General features: G+C 44.0%; 2 protein-coding genes across 2 annotated transcripts; both read left to right on the forward strand.

Moving 5' to 3' along the window:
* Positions 1-2,566: 2,566 nt before the first annotated feature.
* Positions 2,567-8,523, forward strand: LOC123450853 (apoptosis-enhancing nuclease-like). The gene is made up of 2 exons (XM_045127913.1): positions 2,567-2,709; positions 7,478-8,523. Exons 1-2 carry the CDS (start codon positions 2,567-2,569, stop codon positions 8,478-8,480), a joined length of 1,146 nt encoding a protein of 381 aa, XP_044983848.1. The 3' UTR covers positions 8,481-8,523.
* A 3,669-nt stretch (positions 8,524-12,192) lies between these two features.
* Positions 12,193-12,610, forward strand: LOC123447359 (zinc finger protein 36-like). The gene has a single exon (XM_045123958.1). The coding sequence runs from the start codon at positions 12,193-12,195 to the stop codon at positions 12,604-12,606; it is 414 nt and encodes a 137-aa protein (XP_044979893.1). The 3' UTR covers positions 12,607-12,610.
* The last annotated feature ends 12,104 nt before the right edge of the window (positions 12,611-24,714 follow it).

The raw sequence follows: 24,714 nt of genomic DNA on the forward strand, positions 1-24,714 counted from the left end.
ACAATCTTTTGGCTTATAGCGATTTTCTCTCCATTTGTTTTCTTTGTTTACTCCCGTTTTTAGTCAGTTTAACAAAAACATGAACTTTTTTAAGTAAAAAATGTGAAGACCTAGTTACATGATTTGTTTTTCAATATGTGAGTATTTAAAAATTACGTTAAATATATTATATAAACGTGTCGACATTTTTCTAAAACGCATACACATTTTTTAGACACAGTGTGATTGTATGAACATCCATAAAATTATTAATATTAAAGATGTGAACATTTTGATTCCTATTGTATATTAAAAACTTATATATATTGTTTGAAACAAATTTGACAAAAAATATTGTACAATTTCTAACTTTTGCCATTTTATAAAAACCTTGAACATTTTTTAAAAAGAAATAAAGTAAAAGAGAAAAGAAACAAAGAAAAAACACATAAAAGAAAAAAACCAACGGAAGGAAAATGCTAAAGTATAAAAAAATCACCTTTCAGAAGAACCGGAGAAAAACCAAGGAAAATCATCTTAAAAAAATACCACTACCAAAAACAAGTAAAGTTGCTAGCCTCTCACCTCCCTATTGGGCCTGGCCTACGATGCTGCTCTCACACGAGACTTTATCGTAATGAGCGTGAAATAGGAATTCAACAGTTTCACATGTGTTCTTTTATAACGATTTTTTAGATGAATTTTGTGAGCAAGGCAAATATAATGACACAATGGAGCTAGCTATTCAAGGACATAGTTTTGTACACCTACGTGATGTGTGAGAGGTGCATCGGTGTGTGCAAGAGGTGGCCTAGGGTTGGGTTTGTTGTACTTGTCTCTTTGTCAGCTGTCGACTCGTCCGCTCCGGTAGCGATAGCACGGGGTCTCTTCTACATTATGCTCTTACACGTTAATAGCATCAAAAGGACCAAGAGTACATAGCTATGCATATACTTGCTTCATTCCATATTAGTTGAAGTTCTATCTGCCTCTTTAGTCAAACCCTTTAAGGTTTGTCTTATCTATAAAGAATATGAACATCTAGGACACAAAAATTATTTCCTTAGACTCAGCCAAAATTTATTTCCATGTAGTGTATATATATTTGATGTTCTAGATATTAGCACATTTCCTATAGATGACTTCAAATATGGAGAATTTTGACTTGGACAAAGCTAAAACGTCATCAAGTAATTTTTTATGAAGGGGGGCGCCTATGCAACCATCATTATTGGACTCCAGACATATGCCGAGTGCCGGAAACACTCGGCCAAGGGCGGGAAACCCTCAGCAAAGACATTGCCGAGAGTTGCACTCGGCAAAGTTCACCCGGCATACACCTCTCCGGTAAACAGGAATTTGCTGAGAGCGAGAACAAGGACACTTGGCAAAGTCTTTGCCGAGTGCCAAATAGTGCCTCTCGACAAACAAAAGTGACTTCACATCCGCTGGTTACGTAAGTTCTTTGCGAGATTCATTCTCGGCATAACCGTTGCACCCAAATGCCAAGACATACCAGCTCATGCCTATTTGTTGAGAGCGGCTCTCGGTAAAGTTCAGTGTCCCTGTTCTATTTCTATTGCTTTTCCCTCTAGATCAAACTTGCATGTATAGATATCCCAATCAAGTTGAAAACATGAATTTCTGTTTCTATAGCTTTTCCCTCTAGACCAAACATGCATGTATAGATATCCCAATCAAGTTAAAAACATGAATACATATCCAACAATATATAAATACTCTACATTAAGTTCACACATGCATATATATCTCCATCAAGTGCATACATATATATCCAACTAATTCGGAGCCAAAAGCAAGTTTACGAGTGCAATAGGTACATAAGCTCCATGAGCTCTAGCGCTATGAACATAGCATGTAAGTCCATCAAGTTCGCATCGATGAGCTTCATTGTTCACATTTTATTAAAGCATCTTCAAAATAATCACCAAAGATATTTCATCAGTTATAGAAAAATAATAACAAAATAAGACAATAATAGAAAATAAGTGACATTTTCCCCAATGTATACTAACTGTGCACAAGATATCATCAACACAAAAATAAGGACGAACTGGACGAAGATTATCAGGTTCTTCATGCCACCAAACCAAGTCTGACATACACCCTTGCCTAATCCATCATCGCGCTTCGCTCTGGGCCGGAGCTGGGAGCCATGAGTACACTCCAAAACACCTCGCTTTAAGCAGGAACTCGGAGTAATGATCCTGTGCATACTGCCTAGTTGGAAACCCTTTATAGGAGCTATTGTTGTAACCATTCACCTCGTCACGACATTCCTCCCACAAATTGTACACTCTAGGAGACCTCATACCACCTCATACACCAATAGAAGAATATGATTTGAACAAGTAAAATAGGAGAATCTACAAAGGTTTAGAAGAGCACAAACAAAACATAGCCAATGTAAGCATTAATGATTCATATACCCAAAAGAAAACATCATAAGTAATACTCAAGTTATACTCCGAGGCTACGTCAGCAAGTACGTTCACTACACTACTCTTAAAATAGAGCTCTAATCAGACTAGTAGTCTGTGAAGCCGGTAAGCGTGGAGTCGACCGGATGGGTGAGGCCGCCGCCGGGGTGGAAGAGGACGCTGGCTACTGGGGTGAGGCCGCCGATGGGGTGGAGGAGGGCGGCGATCGATGGGGAATGGGGGGCATCGATGGGGGAGGGTGCCGGTCGATGGAGGAGTCCGAGGTGTAGTCGGTGAAACCAGTGATCGTGGAGTGAGAGCACGTGGGGGCACTCCTCATAGTGGATGACCAAGCGTCGTTGGGACTGATGGTCGGTGGACTCAATAGCATCGGTTCGTCACTATCCTTACGCGGCGGGTACTTCCTCTCCTTACGTGGTGGGGACTTGCGGTCCTTATGTGGTGGGGGCCTCGGTCCTCGGCATGCTTCTCCTTGATCGCGGAGTCAACCCTAATGGAAGCTGCGTCATCGGAGGAAGCCATAGCTGCAAAATTGACTATCGGTGTTAACACCTTGCATTACACAATTAAAAATAACATAAGAATCAAACATGAAATATTACTTGTAAGCAAAAGTCAATTTTCGATGGACACTTTGTCACGGTTATTTCGACTTTCGATGATGTCAAGCTGGGAGAGTCCATCATGCGTGACAAATGTATAGCACATGACGAACTTGCGCAGATTGACCGCCATCGGCAAAAGTCAATTTTCTTCCTCCAAGAACAACTCTCATCAACACTCTCTTACGTATATATGGTGGCCACTCTCTCTAGTGGTGATATATATGGTGGAGACTCTCTCACGGGTATTTCGACTTTCAGTGATGGTCATGTTGGGTGACTCCATCATGTGTGACAAATGTATGTCAGAGGACAAACTCGCCCAAATTGACCGCCATCGACAAAAGTCAATTTTCTTCCTCCAAGAATAAATTTAATCGACACTCTCTCACGTATATATGGTGGACATTATCTTTGCTGGTGGTATATATGGTGGACACTCTCTCATGGGTATTTCAACTTTCGATGATGGTCAAGTTGGGATAGTCCATCGTGCGTGACAAATGTATATCCCAGGTCGAACTCGCTCAAATCGACCGCCATCGACAAAAGTCGATTTTCTTCCTCCATGAATAAATTTTATCGACTGTCGGTGATAGTCGGTCTTCCTGTGCTACTCCCGCTTTACAAAGATCACAAAGGAGGAACAGAGGAAGTGTGACCCCCAACGACAACAATCGGCACTAATCCTCTGAAAAATCTCTTACCTGTCAAGATAAAGACGAATACATACAAACTACTACCAAAATCAATATATAAAAACTACTACAAAATTGACTAGTTACAAACTACTATGAAGATGCTACATAAAAACAACTATAGAAAATTATACATTCATCCATATCGCGCATCCATATAGCATTCATCCAAGCAAACATCTAGCATTCATCTAACATCTAGCAAATATCTAGCATCTAGCATTCCTCGAAGCTCACCAAATAAGGGCAGGGTGCACCGGTCGGAGGGGTGAGGCCGCTAGATGGGGAGGGCGCCGGCGGGGAGGGGGGCACCATCGTGAAGGAGGGGCACCGACGGGAGGCCGCTCGATGGCAGGGAGGCCGATCTATGCAGGATGGAGCAAAAAATGAGGAAAGCCCTACGGGGGGAGAAACTTAAGTTTTTTGCAGACCTTTCACAAGAGCCTGTCGGTGCAGCACTCGGTAAAGGTCAAATAGTATATCTAGGGTACACCTTGTCCCAAGGGTAGCTCTCGGTAAAGCACAAACGGTAGAACTAGGGTTCACCTAGTGCCGAGGGTAGATCTCAGTAAAGGTCAAACACTAGATCTAGGGTTTACCTTTTACCGAGAGGGACGCTTGAAAAAGGTCTCAAATATTGCACGCGGTTCTGAAAAATGCAGGGGGCCTCACACGTATCATGAGATGGCCTCCTTTTAGAGCACGCGAAGTTTCGAGGCCAACGGAGCAACAAGGCCTGCACTTCATGCACAAATTGGACACGTTCCCTCTCGATATGTAGAGACTAACTCGAAGATGGTGCGGTTTACAAGCGATATCAGGGGAGACTTATTCGAAACGCGCCCATACTTTTACCACATCCTATAGGGCCATGTGATGCCACTGTACCAGTTCTCGCAAAACTCTTGCATTGTACGATTTTCCAAGGATTTAAACGATTGCATCAGGCATGCCATCGAGGTACTTTCACCACCCTGTGGCAGGGCATGCCCCTCCCTCATTTTCACAAGGCCTATGCATGTCAGGAGGACATCGCAAAGGATTTTCTACGCCGCTTCCTAGCATGATTTCATGCGTCGCCTTGCAGATCTGCAATTTCCGATGCTAAAACCCTAGCAGAGCAATAAATGAGTCAAATATTCCACGCGGTTCCGAAAAATGCGGGTCCCTCACACGTGTCATGCGATGGCATCCTTTAAGAGCATGAGTAGTTTCGAGGCCAACAGGGCAACATGACCTTTACTTCCTTCACAAATCAGACATGTTCCCTCTCGATATGCACAAACTAGCTCGGAGATGGTGTGATTTACAAGCGGCCTCACGGGAGACTTATTTGAAACGCGGACAAACTTTTCCCACACCTTATAAGGGCCATGTGATGCCATTGTGCCAGTTCTCGAGAAAATCTGGCATCATATGATTTTCTAAGGATCTAAATGGTTGCATCAGGCATCTTATCGAGGTACTTTTGCCACCTAGTGGCAGGGCATGCCCCTCCCTCATCTGCACAAGGCCTATGCATGTCACAAGAACATTGCCAAGGATTTTCCACGCTGCTTTTGAGAATGATTTCATGCGCCGTCTTGCAGATCTGCAATTTCCGACGCTGAAATCCTAGCAGAGCAATAAATGTCTCAAATATTACACGCCGATTCCGAAAAATGTGGGGGCCTAGCTCGTGTCATGTGATTGCCTCCTTTGAGAGAACGAGAAGTTTCGAGGCCAACGGAGCAACATGACCCGCACTTTCCTCACAAATTGTTCACGTTCTCTCTCGAAGTACAACAAATGACTCAAAATAATAATAATTAAAATAAAAATAAAAATAAAAAGTGAGGACATCCATCATTAGGAACCCCGTTCAAGAATTCATTCGATTAACCAGTTAACTTGTCGATTAATCTCTACTTGTAGGATCACCGAGTAGCCGATAAACCAAAAAATCATCTGATTAATTAACTAAATGGTCAATTAACCCATTAATCACCTACTCGCCAGCCAATCGAGCAACTACCGGTTAACGATTTCCTCAAGAATGATTAGGAAGATGGTTAACGATTTCCTCAAGAATGATTAGGAAGATGGTCTATCACTTTGAATCCTCTCTGCCCGAAACAAGTGAAGATTCAGAGTCAAAGTCCATCGTTTTAGCAGGAGTGTAATGAATACAGAAGATTATTACATGTGGACTGTCACACTATTTAAACAGGTATCTTGCTTGTCCCTCGATGAGGTGGGACTAAAGTTTGGTCGGAGCCTTATCTCTATCGAAAGCTACAATCAACAACTGTTATGTTTCCGAGAGCAACTCTCGATAAAGGTACAATTGGATCATATTCTTAATAACGAACATCGAAACTTAATGTAGTTGTACTATGAGACAATTTAAACATATCTTTCTGTTTGTCGGTAGGCGAGGTGGGACAAAATCTGTGTCAAATCTTTTCCGAATGGCCTTCTTGGTACTGAAGTTAAACCATACCGTCGCGTTATCCGTCGCTGAATTTGCCACGTGGCAAAACTTTACCGAGAGTTGCCGTTTTACCGAGGCCTACTTTCGGCAATATCCTGTGTTTGTCGAGATGCGCCTGTTGCTCGAGGGGCACTCCTGACGTCTCTTACTTTGTCGAGTGCCTGTTAATTAGCTCTCGGCGACGAGTCTGAAGAAACATTATAGTAGTGCACACACATCGCGCCACTTCTTTGTAAACATGCATTTGATTATTGTCTAAACCCAGTGGCTAGTTAAGAACATAAGTCACATATAATAGCCTGTTGTACAAAATACTGAGTAAGTATATGATATTTTTGGCCTCATGACATGCCAAACTCAGCTTGAAAAAGATCCATCATCCAATATGCCACGGCTGGGGTCACATAAACCTTTACTTTTTGTGAATCTATTCGATGTCGAATTGTGGTCGCGGAAGACAGCAAAACAGATGCGCAGGGCCAGGACCGTCCTTTGATCCCCGCCGAGAACGCGATGACAACGTCGTCTCCCAAGGCAAAGCTAGCTCCAGAGGGTATGTTCCCAGGATATCCATGGCTGGATCCATGGCCCTCTGCTTCTCTCCGTCGCTCCTCCATTGCTAAAGCAGAGCCAATGATACGATAAACTTTCCATCAGTTTGTTCTGGCCTTTTTGTTCAAACCGGATCTGTTGACCAGGGTATCTGATCTCTCTCCCCTCTTTTCTTCTTCTTTCTTCATAAAGCACCTGGTGCATCATGATTCATGAGGGCACTCTGGTGTCTATGTTCTTGATGCTCCAAGAAAGATGAGGACATGTTGTCGCTTCTTCACCGTGCACTGGCGAAGAAGGCAGGTCGGCATCAAGAACCGAATGCCATCCTTTTGCAGGTAGATAAATAGCCGTCCGTCCGTGTGCACAGATTCTTACAATCCATCCAACCAATCTCAACCTCTGTTTCCTGCATCCTGCACAGCTTATTTGCTTAGGAAGGAAAAGTGACTGAGTGATCATGGATAGCTCTTCAGATGCCCACAGGTGCACACACTGTCCACTGCTCCGTTTGAGTTGTTACACATTTTGCAGTGGAAGAACTCTACTGTATACTCTGCAGTATTTCTCGAAAGTTTTGTGAGATCATGCCACGAAATTAAGTTATCTGCACACTTTGTTTGTTTCTACATTACGTGATAAGTTGAGGTTGATTCTTAAGAATCTTATAATTGTTTTCTTAAGAATCTAGTATTCGTCGTCTGCATGCAGCCGGAACAAGTGTGCGGCGTGCTACCGTCAGTTCAACAGGATGGAGCACCTGGTGGAGCACATGCGCGCGTCGCACCACTCGCCACACGAGCCGCGCTGCGGCGTCTGCGGGAAGCACTGCCGCTCCCTCGACGCCCTCCGTGACCACCTCGGCTTCGGCGCCTCCCTCCCCCCAAAGCCCGCCTGCGCCAGGGCCTTCGCCGCCCAGGGCTGCCCGCTCTGCCTCGCCGTCTTCCCTAGCGCCGGCTCCCTCCGCGCCCACAGCCCCACCTGTCACCTCTCTCGTGCTCCGGTTCCCTCGATGCCTATGCCAAGAACGCCCGTCGGCGGTGCGGTGGCGCTGGGGTGCAAAATGGTGGGCGCCGGCAACGACGGGACGCTGGACGTGTGCGCGCGCGTCTGCGTCATCGACGAGCACGAGGCCATCGTCTACGAGAAGTTCGTGAGGCCGCTCCTCCCGGTGACGCACTACCGGTACGAGACCACGGGGATCCGCCCCGAGCACCTTCGGGACGCGCTGGCGGTGAAGATGGTCCAGCGGCAGGTGGAGGACATCCTCCTCAACGGCGAGCAGCCATGGAAGGTCCGGTCCTCCCGCGGCGCGGCCAGGCTCCTCGTCGGGCACGGCCTGGAGCACGATCTCGACGCGCTGGGCATGGACTATCCGGCGTACCTGAAGCGGGACACGGCGGTATACCCGCCGCTGATGAAGACGAGCGCCAGGCTGATGAGCAACTCGCTCCGGTTCCTCACTCAGAGCTGCCTCGGCTATGACATCCAGACGGGCCACCAGCATCCCTACGAGGACTGCGTGGCGGCCATGCGGCTGTACAAGAAGATGCGCGCGATGAGGCACGGCCGGCCCAACAACGTCGGAGACGGCGATGGGTGCGCCGCGAAGCCATTCCCGACGTGGAGGCAGCGGGAGCTGGAGCGCATGTCGCCGGAGGAGCTCCTCAGCATGTCCAAGCCCGACTACCACTGCTGGTGCCTCGACAACTAGCTAGCCACGGCTTGCCTACAGAATTCGATTCTTCGCTCTTTACATACTTATATACTAGCACCGTACGTTGCAACGAAAGAAAAAATACGCATAATCCAAACTAAATAACTATGACTCAAGATCCCAATAGGTCCTGCTGAAATGTTTCTTTCCGGCATAAGATGAAAAATCTCTCTTTTTATTTAAGGTTTTGCTGATACGTGCATGCTTGGTTATCCTCGGTTTCTTTTGATTCCAATTTGGCTTTGCTAAGATATTTATTTGCAATCCAGTTGATGTCGACACAAAAGAAAAATGGATCATAAGCTATTGATTAAAATTGCATCCTAAAGAACATTTATAAAGTATTTAACAGGTAAAATAACATCATATTTTATATATTTTTAATAAATATATATATCATAAATACACACACACACACACACACACATATATATATATTTCATCACCCAGGGTGCAGATTAAATTATTCCTCACCCGAGGTAATTTTACGACCATTTCATAAATAAGTTAAATTTTAAATGCAAATAGATACGTTTATATTGATTCAATACGAAAAATTTGACATAAGAAAACAAAAATATAGGTCATAAGACCAGAAAAATCACATTTTATGAATAATTTACACTATGTTTTTATGTTTGTAATTTTACGTGATATAAAAATATTTTTTACGGTGACTATGTATTTTTTTACAGTCTCTTTTTACTTATGAGATAAGATTAAAATTTCAGAAACGTAAAATTACAGTGTGTTGATGTAAAAATAGAGGGGGTGAAGAATAACTATTCCTCACCCAGGGTGACGAATAGCTATATATATATATATATATATATATATATATATATATATATATATATATATATATATATATATATATATATATATATATATATATAATAATATAAAATTAGAGTTATGGTGTAACCAAATTCGGTGATACTGTTTTCTGTATTCATTTATAGGGTTTTTGTATTTGATTTTGCCTATGTTAAGAAATATTAAACAAATCGGATAGCATCCAGTTTCATGGGTTACCACTCTGCTTTCATCCCTCCACTTTGCTATCCACCATGTCATAACCTTTGGAAATTGATTAATTGCCTTTGGTTACCCCATGGTAGACAACTAAATGAGCTGTCAAGTAAATTTTAATTTCAGAAATATTTCAGCACATACCCAAAGGGCTGAAACATTCACTTGAAACTCAAAATAACATTTTTAAATTCAAGAATATTTTTCAAGCATTTGAATTTTTGTGTATAACTGAAATGACTGAAATATTTTGATTGAAAGGTAAATATTTTATTGTCTAATGAAATTATTGAAACCAGTGAAATTCATCGAAACCTCACTGAAAGTGAATACCATTTGCACTCTTGTATGTGAAATTGTCAAATTGCCTACAGCACGAGCATAAGAGTATCTTCAACACACGCATGCAGGTGCGGGGTGCAATTTTTTTACAGCGTGTTGAGCGACTGTTTTTGTGCACGACCCGTCAGTTGCTTCATCAGACGCCGACGTGCCGCTTTAGCAGGCGCTGTAAACTAGAAAACGCGCCCAGCAGAAACACCATTTTACAATCAATGTGAAACAAAGAAGATCAAATAAACACAAAATAGTTCATAAAAAAATAGTTCAATTACTATTATAACTGAAACAGATAATTAAACTTCAATACAACAAATAGTTTATGACCAATACAACAAATGTTTAGCACAACAAACATACAACATCATGCGTTTTGTCGCCAATTCCATGCCCACCGCTCATCGACAAGATACTTCTGAAAATCATCATGCGTTTCGGCACGTCGAATGGCAATGATAGGAGGCAACAAAGCAGGCTACTCTCTCGACCCTCCTCCGCACTCATACGTGATGTCCCAACAACTCATACTGAGAATAGTCTAAATCTTCCCCCGCTCGTTCTCGATGACCATATTTTGTATGATCACACAAGTGTCCATGATGTATCAAAGGATATTTTGATCCCAAATCTAGCCGGTCCTTTCACAATAGAAAATTAGGCTTACAAATACCCAAAAGCCCTCTCCACATCTTTCCTAGCTGCCGCCTGAGCATTATGGGAATGAAGATTTTTCTTACCTTCTGGTTTTTTCAACGGCTTCACAAATATTTGCCACCTTGGGTAGATGCCACCCGCAAGATAGTAGTCATAATTATATGTATGGTCATTTGCTACAAACTGCACCGGTGACAGTTCACCATTTGTAATACTATTCATGAGTGGTGACCGCTGAACAACATTGACGTCGTTCAAAAATCCCGGCATTCCGAAAAAGCATGACAAATCCAGGTCTACTGATCGGCCACCGCTTCAAGGATTATAGTGCCACCTTTTTTTCTGGCCTTCGAATTGTACATGCCATGCCTTAGGACAGTTCTTTCAATTCCAATTCATACAATCAATTGAGCCAAGCATACCTGAAAACCCACGAGCTTTATTCATCTCCAAAAGCCTTGCGGCGTCTTCAGCATTGCGAGCTCTCAAATATTTCGGACCAAACACTTGCACGATTCCAACCGCGAAGTGCTTGACACACATGATGACTTGGCTCTCACCCATGGTCAAGTGATCATCAAATAGATCCGCTGGAATTACCGTATGGCAACATACGCAAAGCGGCTGTCACCTTTTGAAAGGTGCTATGGCCGAGTTCTATGGAGGCATTCCTCCTTTGCTGAAAAAACCGATCATGGCTCGCCAATCTCTCTGCAATGTGTTTGAACAACTCGATGCCCATCCTAAAACGACGCCGAAAGTAGGACTCGGGGTATGTGGGAATCTCCGCAAAATAATTCCTTATCAATCTGTTGTGAGCTTCGATCCTTTCCCTCCACAATTTCTGACGACCAAAAACCGAACCACCGTACTTCGGCCTTTTGTTGATGTGCATAGCAGGGACCATTGAAAGGTCCTCCTGTTCAAGATCAAATTCTTCATCGGAAGAATCGTGGGACCCATTCATCTACAAATTTGAATTCAAACTAAAATTTAACACTACAAACAACATACTCCAAAATCATCTATAAAAATAAAGTTATAGCAATACACACCTTGCAAGCATTTTATCAAACACCTTGTGGGCGCCAAGCTGCAAATCCCCGTCAGGTGATGTCCGTCGGTGGAACGGGGCGCTTCAAGGGCGACCGTGGTGGAGGAAGCAGCGACGGCCACCGGAGAAGAGGAGGAAGCGGCGCACGCGGTGGGGAACGGCGGAAGGAAGCGCCGACGGGTCGTCAGAGAGGATGGAAAGTCGCGCGCGGGTGGATATTTCAGATTGATCAGGCGATTGGTGAGTATTCGCGCGGGGAGTTGCCGTTCAACGCGCGGGAAAGAACGCTGAAAAAAATAACGCGCGATGTAGACTTATCCAATGCGCGGAGTGATTTTTATGTTTTTGCTGAAGCTGCGGATTTATTGGTGAATATTTTTTTCAGGACTGTGGTTTATTTAGCATTTGTGTTGCAGATGCAGGCCTGGGTCCGACATCCCGCATGTTGAAGTGCTCTTGGGTTGCCGACTGCCGGCTGCACACTCGTGACTCCGTTGAACAGTGCAACAAAACGGTTCTGTGCGCAGTGCTAGCCGTATATATTTAATCCTTTGTTTAGCGAGCTAAGCTCTGGTCGACTCTCTAGCTTTCACCCTCATAGGCGATAGCAAGTCCATAACTACTACTCCAATGGAACACCCAACCGGTGAGCAGGATGAGCTCAACCTCGACCTCACCCTCTGCACCCCGGCCGCACCGCAGCCCGACGAGGGCTTCTTCCTCTGCGTGTACTGTGACCGTAAGTTCCGCAGCTCGCAGGCGCTCGGCGGCCACCAGAACGCGCACAAGCACGAGCGCAGCATCGCCAAGCGCCAGCGGCTGATCGCCGCCGCAACGCGCTCGCTCGCTGCCGGTGCGCCTGCTGCAGCGCAGGAAGAGGGCCAGACGGGGCATGGAGGTTTCCTGCCTGCTGATGGGAAGGCGAGGAGGACGGAGCCGCAGAAGCCTGCCGCTGTTGGAAAGGCGTGCGAGCTTGGCAGGACCTCGTCGGAGTACGGTGCCATCGAGCGCGCCGACGACGTGGACTTGACTCTCAGGCTATGATAGATCTGCTCGTGTGTCCTGACTCCCTGATCCCGGCCCAGTTCTCCACCAAGCTTTGCTAGTTGACCGAGCGCATCCGCTAGCTGTTTCGGTATGCCAAGGTTTTCTTTCGTGATTGCATATTTACATGTGAAACTGCTGCTAGTGCTATGCATGCTTGTTTCTATCTCCGTGTACGTGTGTTGGATTCATGTATATCCCTATGTTCTTCTTGCAGTTTAGTTTTTCTCTTCAAATTCCTTGACCAAAAGGACAGTTAATTCACATTTATTAATGGATGGAAAGACAACAAGTTTCGGTTTCCTTGTTTTCTCAGTTCTGCCGTTCTATATGTTTGCTTTCATTGCTGGGCTTCTTCAAGAGATTCAAACATATATTCCATGTGAGTGTATTTTTTGTAATCTCCGATCAATGTCTCTGTGTTAAAATGTGAGCGTTAGCGAGATATCGAGTTTAACAACTATATATATAGACACACACACACACACAAAGGGGAGTTCCACGTATATATATAGCAGCACTACAATACCCTGGGAGAAGCACTACAATACCTGTCAAGTTGCCACAAGAAAAAACCCAGGGAGAAGCTAACATCTTGGTTCTTGGGTGCATATGCTTTGGCTGGTGGCTAGCAGCACTACAATACCCACTTACAGAGACAGTCCAATGTCCTCTGAAATTTCCACATTTCAACGTGACATCATTTGTAAATTTTAGTATATAGAAGACGAATGTAAAACATGCACATATCAATGACTAGCTAGAGATATGAAAATATTGTCCTAGAAGAGATTTTGGTTAGCGTGTGTCACATCCCGATCGTAGCCACCACGGTAGCCCTCATATATAAATCCAAGTGCATCATCTCTAGTGTGTTGATGGCGTTAAGTATTTACTTTTATCTTATGAAAAATGATAGACCTTTTACCTCCTATTTACACCATTCGTTGCAAAATACACAATATTTGTGCTTTTGAGCTTTATTTTGTACTCCCTGTGTTCAGAAATATTTGTCATAAGAATGGATGTATCTAGATGCATTTTAGTTTTAGATACATCCATTTTTATTTATTTATACGACAAATAGTTCTGGACGGAGTGAGTATAATTTATGTTGCTAATAAATAATCAAAAACAAATTATTGAACGTTTATCTAGGAACAAACTGATGGGGTCCATTATTTTTATGTCAGTAACAAACCGATTCTAGCAATCACGACATATTTGCATAAACATATGTCCACACTCGTGTTGGTGTCTTATCACTTCTCGCAACCAGGTTTTGGCGTACCAGCCCTTAGCATTGTTAATACTCCCTCCGTCACGGTTTAGAAGGCGTGTATGTAAATTCTCTAGAACCTAGGTGGTTATTGATTGGCTGTAAAATGAGTATGAAAATAGCATTCACACTACGCATGCATATAAAAGTAGTACAATGGAATACTAATTAGCTGCTAGGAGTAAATGCAATGCGCCTTAAACCTTGTGTGTTGTGGAAATACACGCAAACTTAATCGTGCCTTCTAAACCATGACGGAGGTAGTATTACTAATTGTCTACAGAGCAAACGCCGGTAAGACCAAACCGTTTCATTGTCTATACTTTTACTAGGCACCAAATCTATTTCATCTCTCCCTAATAATAAAGCGTGGAGCACTTCTCTCGTCCGTCATGGTCATTTTGTAAAAACATTCCTCGCTTTTTCAGTATTCAACCCGCAGTCCGTTTTTGAGTCAAAAAACGAATCGTTTTTTGCATTTTTCAGAAAACTCTCTGATGTTTCAGGTAATCAACCCACAGTCCGGATTTAAATCAGAAAACGAATCGCTTTTTTGCATGTTTTCAAAAAAAAACTGATGTTTCAGGTAATCAACCCGCCCTCCGTATTTTAACAAAAAAAAACTCTAACTTTTCAGTTAATCAATCCACATTTTATCTAAAACAAAATTATCCATATCTTTTAAACCGTAACTCCGATTTTAACATGTTATATATGAAATTTGATTAAAAAAATGTGTAGAATCTAAATAGAATGTTATTTTTAGCTGTTGAGTACTTCTTAAATATTATTTTTGGTGCAAACTTAATCCGTAGTGCACGGTCTTTTTTTTCTCTCTTTCCGGCGACGATACGAATTGCAATAAACATCCATTAAATTAAAACCAAATTGAGAGGAAAGAAAATATCGTTAACAACAGATGCACACCTTTGGAGGACCTGGGAGAAACAACATATTTCTCATCTTATTCCGAGTGACTGTATATTCAAACGTGTTTTCATTGTCTGAGCACTAAAGCCATCGTCGGCAACACAAATGTGATGCCATGTGAAAATATATTACGTTCAAAGCGTGTGTTATTTTTTCTTCCATTGCAACGCACGGGCTCTTTTGCTAGTTATATTAAATTAGCTTCAGCTTAGGCCCGTGTCAATGGAGGTTTGTTCGTGCGGGTTCATAGGCATTTTGCTGATGTGTCATACTAGTTAATGATACAAGAGAGTAGGGTTGTATCTTAGCTAAGATACAACATTTGCACGCTATATAATAGGTAAAAATGATTAATAGCCCAATCACATCTATGAATGAGCACTAAATCATTAAATTTAGAGACAACCTCTAAAAAACAATGCATTGGGCTAGTAGTCTCATAAGTTATTAATGCTCCTATGATAACGCGCGAAGAAACGATGCATCGCCACGTGCCTTATATGTGGTAGTGACTATCATGTTTATATTAGTATTCACATGTACTTTGTCCTTTATAGCCCCACTAATAATTAGCATTGATACTTATACACATTTGTCATTGGAGATATATCTGAATGCAACTGTGATGATATATTGGCTGTTATTATTTACTTGGCCATAGTTTTGAAGAACTATCGGTTGTTTTTTCTTGTGTAGGAACATTTATGAAAATCTAACAAAGGGAATTTGTTTAGGTACGGTTATGTAGATTTACGTTCTAAAATTGATAATTACATCAACAAGCGATCTGTTTATATATGATTACGTATTGGTAGGTTATGATATGGTTACATACAATTATGTGGATCTAACATGTTATGATATGTTTAGGTGCAATTACTTTGACCCAACGGATGCAGTCTGTTTAGGTATGGTTATGGTGGTCTAACATATGGTATCTATTTAATATTTCTTGTGCCAATCATGCAACAGAAAGCGCCTTATCTATTTTTCCACAAACTAATCTGAGTTGAGGCAAGTAGAAAGTTAAAAACCTAGATCTGATCCGCGTTAACTCTTAATTATCAGATACGTAAAGCTCGTATGATGAGACGTGTTATGCCGGCATGCATTTTTTTCCTACGAGAGGAAATTTGCAACACTCTGGTACTTCTAGCCCATATCAAACTATGAATTGGTTATCCGTGACGTCCAATTACATGTGGATAAGTTTTACCTAATTTAGTGCTTTCAAGAAAATCCACAACTAATAGCTTTACCATCAGTATTTCGATCATGTAGTTTATAGGAGATTCATTCCATAATGCAGCGCATATTTTTTCAGTAGTCAAGCTTGGTCAATTTTGACGAAGTTTGAAAATGAAACTAACATCTATGAGACCAAATGAATATCATTAGATACACCACATATAAGATATTTATTAGAAATAATTAACATTGGCATTTTTCACAATAAACTTGTTCAAAATCAACAAGGTTAACTTACAAAAATTACAATTAGAGAAGCTACATCTGCACTCTAGGCCTCCTCACAATTAGTTCAATTATTCTGTGATAACACTTGCTAGCCCTTCCTCTTTTGTTATAGCCCAGTTTTGTTTCCTTTATTTTGTTTTTTGCTTCGCTAGCATTGCAGATCTTGGTTGGTTTGGCTTTTGTAACTTTGCGCCTTATCAACATTGTTATACAATATGATGTATATTGACGCGTGCTTGAGAAAACGAACACCATTAAGTATGCTTTTTTTTAACCATGCATTTTATTAAATGTCGATGCTACAAAACATCTTATATAATGTTTCATTTCCAATTTAATGAAGAATCCTTTCATCAGCAAGAGATAATTGGGAACATATCTAGAGCTTTGACTCTTGTAGAGCCACACCTTTGCGCGCGAATAGTCATCTATGTTCCCTCTCCGGCCTTATTTTCACTCTATAATAATATCACTAGTAGAAAAAGGGACTTTTGTCCTGGTTTGTAAGGGCCTTCTGTCCCGGTTTCGGAACCGGGACTAAAAGGTCGTTACTAATGCCCTTGGTCTTTAGTCCCGATTCTTACATGAACCGGGACAGATGGGCCTCCACGTGGCCGGTGCGGCAAGCCCAGACAGGGGGGCCTTTAGTCCCGGTTGGTGACACCAACCGGGACCTAAAGGCATCCACGCGTCAACATTTCAGATGCTGGGGTTTTTGTTTTTTTTAAAGGGGGGGGGGGGGGTTGGGGGGTTAATTTAGGTGTTTCATATATTGTGTTAGCTAGCTAATGAATAGAGAGAAGTGTCCTCTCTTATCTCCGTGCTTGGTCGACGCTACATACTATACGTATAGGGAGGACTAGACACGCTAGCTAGTAAGCAAATGAAGGAAACAGAAGATCGTCATGAACATATGCATACAAAGAGAAGTGATATCGACCACCTCTCCTTCTCTGAGAGATTGGTCGAACAACAAGTTCTCGTATATCTATCCGACGCTACTGGCTACATATATACAATAGAATTATCTCTTACAATATAATCTCCTAATTAAAATTCAACTGATTAGGGTTCACATGGTATTCTCCGTCTTTAGCGATCATGTGGTCAAGAAAGAATGCCGCCAATTCCTCTTGAATCCCTCGCATGCGATCTGCTGGTAGGAGTTCATTCCGCATCCGATATATCTAATTTGAAGAAGGGGGTCAATACATATATATGAATAAATGAAACTGAACACAAATGATGGTAATAAAATAAAATTATGAATATTATTATTTACGCACGTCATATTGTTTGTCAGAGTAGCCCCGCTCACAGGTCGTGTGGCGAATGGACTCGCAAATGTAGTATCCACAGTAATCATTCCCTAGTTCCTGTCACAACCATTTTACAAGAAATAGAGGTCAATCAAACTGATAGTTAGCAAGCATGCTAAATGGTATTGATAAAACAAGCGCTTGAATCACTAGGAGATGCGTGGAACATGCTACTATAGTACTTACTTTCGGGTGTCTAAACTGCAACTTCTTCGGCAGTCCCGGAGTTTTTGAGGTGAATTTTTTCCAAAACCTGCCAGAGAAAGAAAACAATTACTTGATATCAGGAAATGAACAAAGATACCGATATGGTGCGATAATGATCGATTTAACTTACTTCTGTAGAATTTCAGTCATGTCCGCATACTCGTTGGGATCTTTTCGTCTCGAGTCTAAGACGGTTACTAGTCCCTGCTCAAGCTTAATCTCTAGGAGAATATAGTAGAAACTGCGCACGCATGCATAACTCATCAATTACATTACTATAACCTTGACTAATAAGGGAAACCGAATATGCACAAGACAGTAACACTCACTGGAATTCGTAAGGGAAGAGTATTATAGCTTTGTTTTGATTCAATGCAAACGATTGTAGCAGGTTGGCCTCGGTATCTTTGGCCTGAAATTTAATCATAAATGCATCTACGAGATTTGTGTTAATGAACCCAATATCACCGATTTGTCTTTCCTTCAATTCGAGGATCTTCAATCTGCATGTAATATAGTGAGGATAATTAAAAATACATGCAATGAAAGAGCTGACCTATATATAGAGACTTAATGACAGAAGTAGTACTACTTACAGGCAGTAGCAAGTGATCATTAATTTATCGAGGGCCAGGAGATTGAAAAATGGGAAGAACACCTCAAATGGAACCATCAACAGTTCAAGTCCAACGAGGTCATGCTCCTTTCTAACTCTCAGCGTCAAAATATTACTCCCCCCAGACTCTTTGCAGGTTTTCATGTACCAATCATGAAATCTTCGCATCATCGTTGTTAGAGATCTTTCATCTTTGACGAGAGGCTTCCCGTACACGTATTTGTGTCTGTCCACCTCCAATGAATCAAAATATGCATCGTCGGGCAGGTAATCTGCATGATTGGTACCGGGCAATAAGATCCCCGGATGATTAGCGACGATATCGCTAGACACCTTGAGCGGGGGAACGATTGGTTCGCTTATTCGCCGAGCTGGGCAACTTTTTTCCCAGCTCGTCGTTCTGCTAACCATTGATCACTGACAGTACTTCCCGACCGCTCCGCTTCGATAAATGACTTTGTAATAATGCACTCATAGTTGCCTTTCGTCGGAGACTTTGGTGGTTTCTTCAAGGCAGCCAGAGTACGCTTCGCTTTTACTTGATCTATCTTCTCCTCCGGAGGTGGATGATTCTTTGCTTTCACCCCTTCAAAGAAGTTTTTCACTTCGGCTTGCATGATCTTTGCGTTTTCCTCCTGGCTCCTCTCGCATGGTAACTTCTTTGGAGTCTTCAGAGAAGGACCATATTTGTATTGCCTGCCTCTGGTTGTACCGCTAGACGCCGGAGCAGACGGAGCGGCTGCGGCTGTCTTTCCTTTCATACGAGGCGGAGTAGAAGGACGACGTGCCGGAGCAACCGGGGCGGCGGCGGGTCTCTTCCGCCCTTGTTGACGAGGCGGAGAAGGAGGAGGTTGTCTGCTCGGGCGCACCGGCGCAGGCGAAGAAGGAGGCGGAGTGCCGCCATGCATCGGAGAAGGAGACTGAGTGCCCTGATCACTCGCCGAAGGAGGAGGCGGAGGAGGAGAAGGAGACTGAGTGCCCTGATCACTAGGCGGAGGAGGAGGCGGAGGAGGAGGAGACTGAGTGCCCTGATCACTCGCCCGAGGAGGAGGCGGAGGAGGAGGCGGAGTGCCCTGACTCGCCGGAGGAGGAGGCGGAGTGCCCTGACTCGCCGGAGGAGGAGGAGGAGGTGGAGGCATCTAGTTCGGAAGGTTGATGAGCTCCTTCCGCCATAGGCATGTAGTCTTCAGAGAAGAACCCATCCGAATCTCCCCTTCACCCGTAGGGTGGTCAAGCTCAAGGTCCTCAAATCTGTCTGTTATTTGATACACCATCACCCTAGCATATCCTTCTGGAATCGACCGGCCGTGGTAAGTTGTGCCAGGTTCAGTAGGTAAAACAACTCCAACAGCCGCCTTGACTTTGAATGTCATCCATCGCGCCATAAGGTGGCAATGTTGAGACTCTGTGATAGCATCCACGGGGCAGCTAGCACGAGCCGTGAAGACAATGTCCAGCTGCTGAATCTGCTCGGTGGAAGCCATGCTACTTCTCCGCTGAGATGGCGGGGTAGCTTCAAGGGAAGATTCGGCAGGTCATTTGCTGCGATCTGCTTCTCGTTCCTATAGCCCTTGTACCATTTGGTGCAGTGCGTGCAGTTGGCTATGCTCCACTTTCTTCCTCCTCTCCTGGCATTTCTAACCCCCTGCGTCCGGAAACCCATGTTGGGGAACGTCGCATGGGAAACAAAAAATTTCCTACGCGCACGAAGACCTATCATGGTGATGTCCATCTACGAGAGGGGATAAGTGATCTACGTACCCTTGTAGACCGTACGGCAGAAGCGTTAGTGAACGCGGTTGATGTAGTGGAACGTCCTCACGTCCCTCGATCCGCCCCGCGAACTATCCCGTGATCAGTCCCACGATCTAGTGCGAACGGACGGCACCTCCGCGTTCAGCACACGTACAGCTCGACGATGATCTCGGCCTTCTTGATCCAGCAAGAGAGATGGAGAGGTAGAAGAGTTCTCCGACAGCGCGACGGCGCTCCGGAGGTTGGTGATGATCTCGTCTCAGCAGGGCTCCGCCCGAGTTCCGCAGAGACGCGATCTAGAGGAAAAACCGTGGAGGTATGTGGTCGGGCTGCCGTGGAAAAGTCGTCTCAAATCAGCCCTAAAACCTCCGTATATATAGGTGGGAGAGGGGGGACCTTGCCTTGGGGCTCAAGGAGCCCCAAGGGGGTCGGCCGAGCCAAAGGGGGAAAGGACTCCCCCCCCCAAACCGAGTCCTACTTGGTTTGGTGGGTGGAGTCCTTCTTTCCTTTGCCACCTCCTCCTTTTTTTTCTCTTTGATTTTTCTTTCAATGCGCATAGGGCCCTTTTGGGCTGTCCCATCAGCCCACTAAGGGCTGGTGGGCCACCCTCAAGGCCTATGGGCTTCCCCGGGGTGGGTTGCCCCCCCGGTGAACTCCCGGAACCCATTCGTCATTCCCGGTACATTCCCGGTAACTCCGAAAACCTTCCGGTAATCAAATGAGGTCATCCTATATATCAATATTCGTTTCCGGACCATTCTGGAAACCCTCGTGACGTCCGTGATCTCATCCGGGACTCCGAACAACATTCGGTAACCAACCATATAACTCAAATACGCATAAAACAACGTCGAACCTTAAGTGTGCAGACCCTACGGGTTCGAGAACTATGTAGACATGACCCGAGCGACTCCTCGGTCAATATCCAATAGCGGGACCTGGATGCCCATATTGGATCCTACATATTCTACGAAGATCTTATCGTTTGAACCTCAGTGCCAAGGATTCATATAATCCCGTATGTCATTCCCTTTGTCCTTCGGTATGTTACTTGCCCGAGATTCGATCGTTAGTATTCGCATACCTATTTCAATCTCGTTTACCGGCAAGTCTCTTTACTCGTTCCGTAATACAAGATCCCGCAACTTACACTAAGTTACATTGCTTGCAAGGCTTGTGTGTGATGTTGTATTACCGAGTGGGCCCCGAGATACCTCTCCGTCACACGGTATGACAAATCCCAGTCTTGATCCATACTAACTCAACGAACACCTTCGGAGATACCTGTAGAGCATCTTTATAGTCACCCAGTTACGTTGCGACGTTTGATACACACAAAGTATTCCTCCGGTGTTAGTGAGTTATATGATCTCATGGTCATAGGAACAAATACTTGACACACAGAAAACAGTAGTAACAAAATGACACGATCAACATGCTACGTCTATTAGTTTGGGTCTAGTCCATCACGTGATTCTCCTAATGACGTGATCCAGTTATCAAGCAACAACACCTTGTTCATAATCAGAAGACACTGACTATCTTTGATCAACTGGCTAGCCAACTAGAGGCTTGCTAGGGACAGTGTTTTGTCTATGTATCCACACATGTAAATGAGTCTTCATTCAATACAATTATAGCATGGATAATAAACGATTATCTTGATACATGAATTATAATAATAACTATATTTATTATTGCCTCTAGGGCATAATTCCAACAACCCAACCTTCCACGGAACGGAGCCTGGCATGAGATTCCCGAGGGCCATTGTGAGCTCGTCCTTCTCCCTGTCTAGAACGAACGTCCCTTGCTGCGCTTTCTCGATATACTCCTTAAGCCCCGTGACGGGTATTCGCAGTTGCTCTTCCGTCCAAACGCACTTCCCTGATACAGGGTCCAAGGTTCCGCCAACCCTGAAGAACCAAGTCTGGGAACGGTCTGGCCAGTTCAATGCCTCTGGTTCGACCCCTTTAGCAATCAGGTCATTCTCAGCCTTGTCCCACAAAAGCTCGGGCTTTGAGGTAGCCACCTGACCCCGTGCGATGGTGATGCTTCTTCTTCACACCATTTTCCTTGTTTGTCGTTGACATCTTCTTACTCTTTTCCGATGTCTTGTGGGCCACAAATGCGGGCCAGTGATCTCTGATCTTCTCAAATCGGCCGGTGAATTCTGGTGTAATTTCTTTGTCGACAAACCTTTTCAGCTCATTCTTCCACCTCCTAAATAGTTCTGCCATCTTCTTAAGAGCATGAGACTTGATCAATTGCTCTATAACTGGCTTCTCCGGATCCTTCTCTCGCGGTAGGGTGAAATTTGCCTTAAGCGTTGTCCAAAGATCTTCTTTCTGCATATCGGAGACATAAGACACCTCAGGGTCTTCCTTCTTAGGCTTGCACCATTGCTGGATACTGATCGGGATCTTGTCCCTAACAAGAACCCCGCACTGATTAGCAAATGCTTCCTTTGTCCGGTACGGTTCAATCGGCTTGCCATAGCGCGATTGTTGTGATCTCAAACCTTTCATCCGAGCGCAACTTTTTCTTCGGGCCTCGTCTCTTTACCGAAGTTGTGCTCGATTCGGAGGGCTAGAAAAAGAAGAAAGACGAGAGTTAATTAATATGTGTACATACGAAAACAATGAATGCATGAATTAGCTAGTCAGCACAGGCTTAACTAATATATATACCTGACCGGACTCGGTTCGGTCACCGGAGCCATCATAATCATAGCCTTCTTCTTGTATCGGCATTAATGGGTCACCGGAGCCATCATAAGCATGGCCTTCTTCTTCACCCTGTCCTTCCAGACCATCGGTGTCGTTGAGATACGACAAGACCACATCACTTCCTTTTGCGATTATTTCCCCCAAAATCTCTTCTGTTGCTTCGTCTCGGGGGTGCTCCATAGTTTCTGCAAATATTTACAACATGGCAATTATTATTTAAACATGACATATGGATATATTAGTGGCAAATGTAGAACTAGCTAGCTAATCACAATAAGGAATCATATTAGTGGCCTCGACGCTGCTTCTCTAGGGTTTGGGGTGGCCTCGGTTACGCTTCAAGGGTTTGGGGTGGCCTCAACAACGCTTCAAGGGTTTGGGGTGGCCTCGACGACAACGCTCTTTTAACTTGGTAAATTTGGGTGGCCTCGAGAGAGTTTGTCGGGTAGGGGCGCGGCGGAAGGGGGTAGGAGTCCAACATCGTTTTTTCTAGGGTTTGGGTGTCCTCGAGAGTTGTGGTCGAGCGAGAGGGCCGGGGGGGGGGGTGCTCCCGTGGTATAAGTTATCACGGTCGAGAGGGGGTATATATATCGACCGCCCCTCATGTCGAAGTTATCCGGGAGGGGGTTATATCAACAACGACGACATACATACATGGGAAAATAATGATATCGGGGAGGGGGTATATCGACCCCCCCTCATGTTGAAGTTATCGGAAGGGGGTATATCGACAACGACATACCCGATAAAAAATAAGAAGACAAAAGAAGAAATAAAAAGAGGAGAAGAAGAAAGGAATAGAAGAGAAGCGATCGAAGAAAATAAAAGAAGTCATTTTTTTCTTCTTCTTCTCTATTCCTTTCTTCTTCTCCTCTTCTTTTTCTTCTTTTTTTCTCTTCTTATTTATTTCTCCTCTTCTTCCTCTCCTCTTCTTCTCCTTTCTTCCTCTTCTTATTTTCCTTTTTCCTCTCATTCTTTTTCTTCTTCTTCCTTATCTTTCTAGCTATATATAATACTTTTTTAAAAATGTAACTTCTGCATGTATAATTTTTTTTCTTCTTCTTCCTTCTTCCTTCTTTTCCTAAATATATAAAACTTTTCTAAAAATGAAACTAACCTAAAATGTACTAAATCAGAGAACATATATAGATAAAACTAACCTAAAATGTACCCAAATGTACTAAAAATCTAACTTTTATATGCACAGATAACATACATACACATATATACATTTTTATAAAAATGCAAAAAACAAATCATCATATATATGAACAAAAAATCTAAAAAAATGACATATAATCAGATATACACTCATACATATACTCACACATATACACATCATCTGGAGGAAAACATCACATAATCTAAGAAAGCAAACGAGAGGATAGGGTGGGTGGCGCCGGCCTGACCAAGGAGAGGTGCGGCGTGGTCGGGGCAGGGGCAGAGGCACGGTGCCGGCGTCAGTGTAGAGGGCGGCAACGGCGGCGTGGTCGGGGCAGGGGCGACGGCGACGTGGTGGGGGCAGGGTCGATGGGGATCGATGGGGCAGAGGGCGGCGACGGCGTCGACGGGGCGGGTCGAGGGCGCGAGAGAGGCACGGTGAGGGCGCGCGGCGTGGTCGCGGGGCAGGGGCGATGACGGCGTGGTCGGGCCGGGCAACGGCGGCATGGTCGTGGGCGCGGCAGAGGCACGACGAGCTCGGGCAGCCTGGCGGCGTCGTTGGAGGGATCGAAAAACTGACGAAATTTTCACAAGAGCTCGCTTATATAGCAAAGCCATTGGTACTGGTTGGTGCCA

The sequence above is a fragment of the Hordeum vulgare genome, chromosome 4H (genome assembly GCF_904849725.1).
Source record: "Hordeum vulgare subsp. vulgare chromosome 4H, MorexV3_pseudomolecules_assembly, whole genome shotgun sequence".
NCBI classification, from domain to species: domain Eukaryota; kingdom Viridiplantae; phylum Streptophyta; class Magnoliopsida; order Poales; family Poaceae; genus Hordeum; species Hordeum vulgare.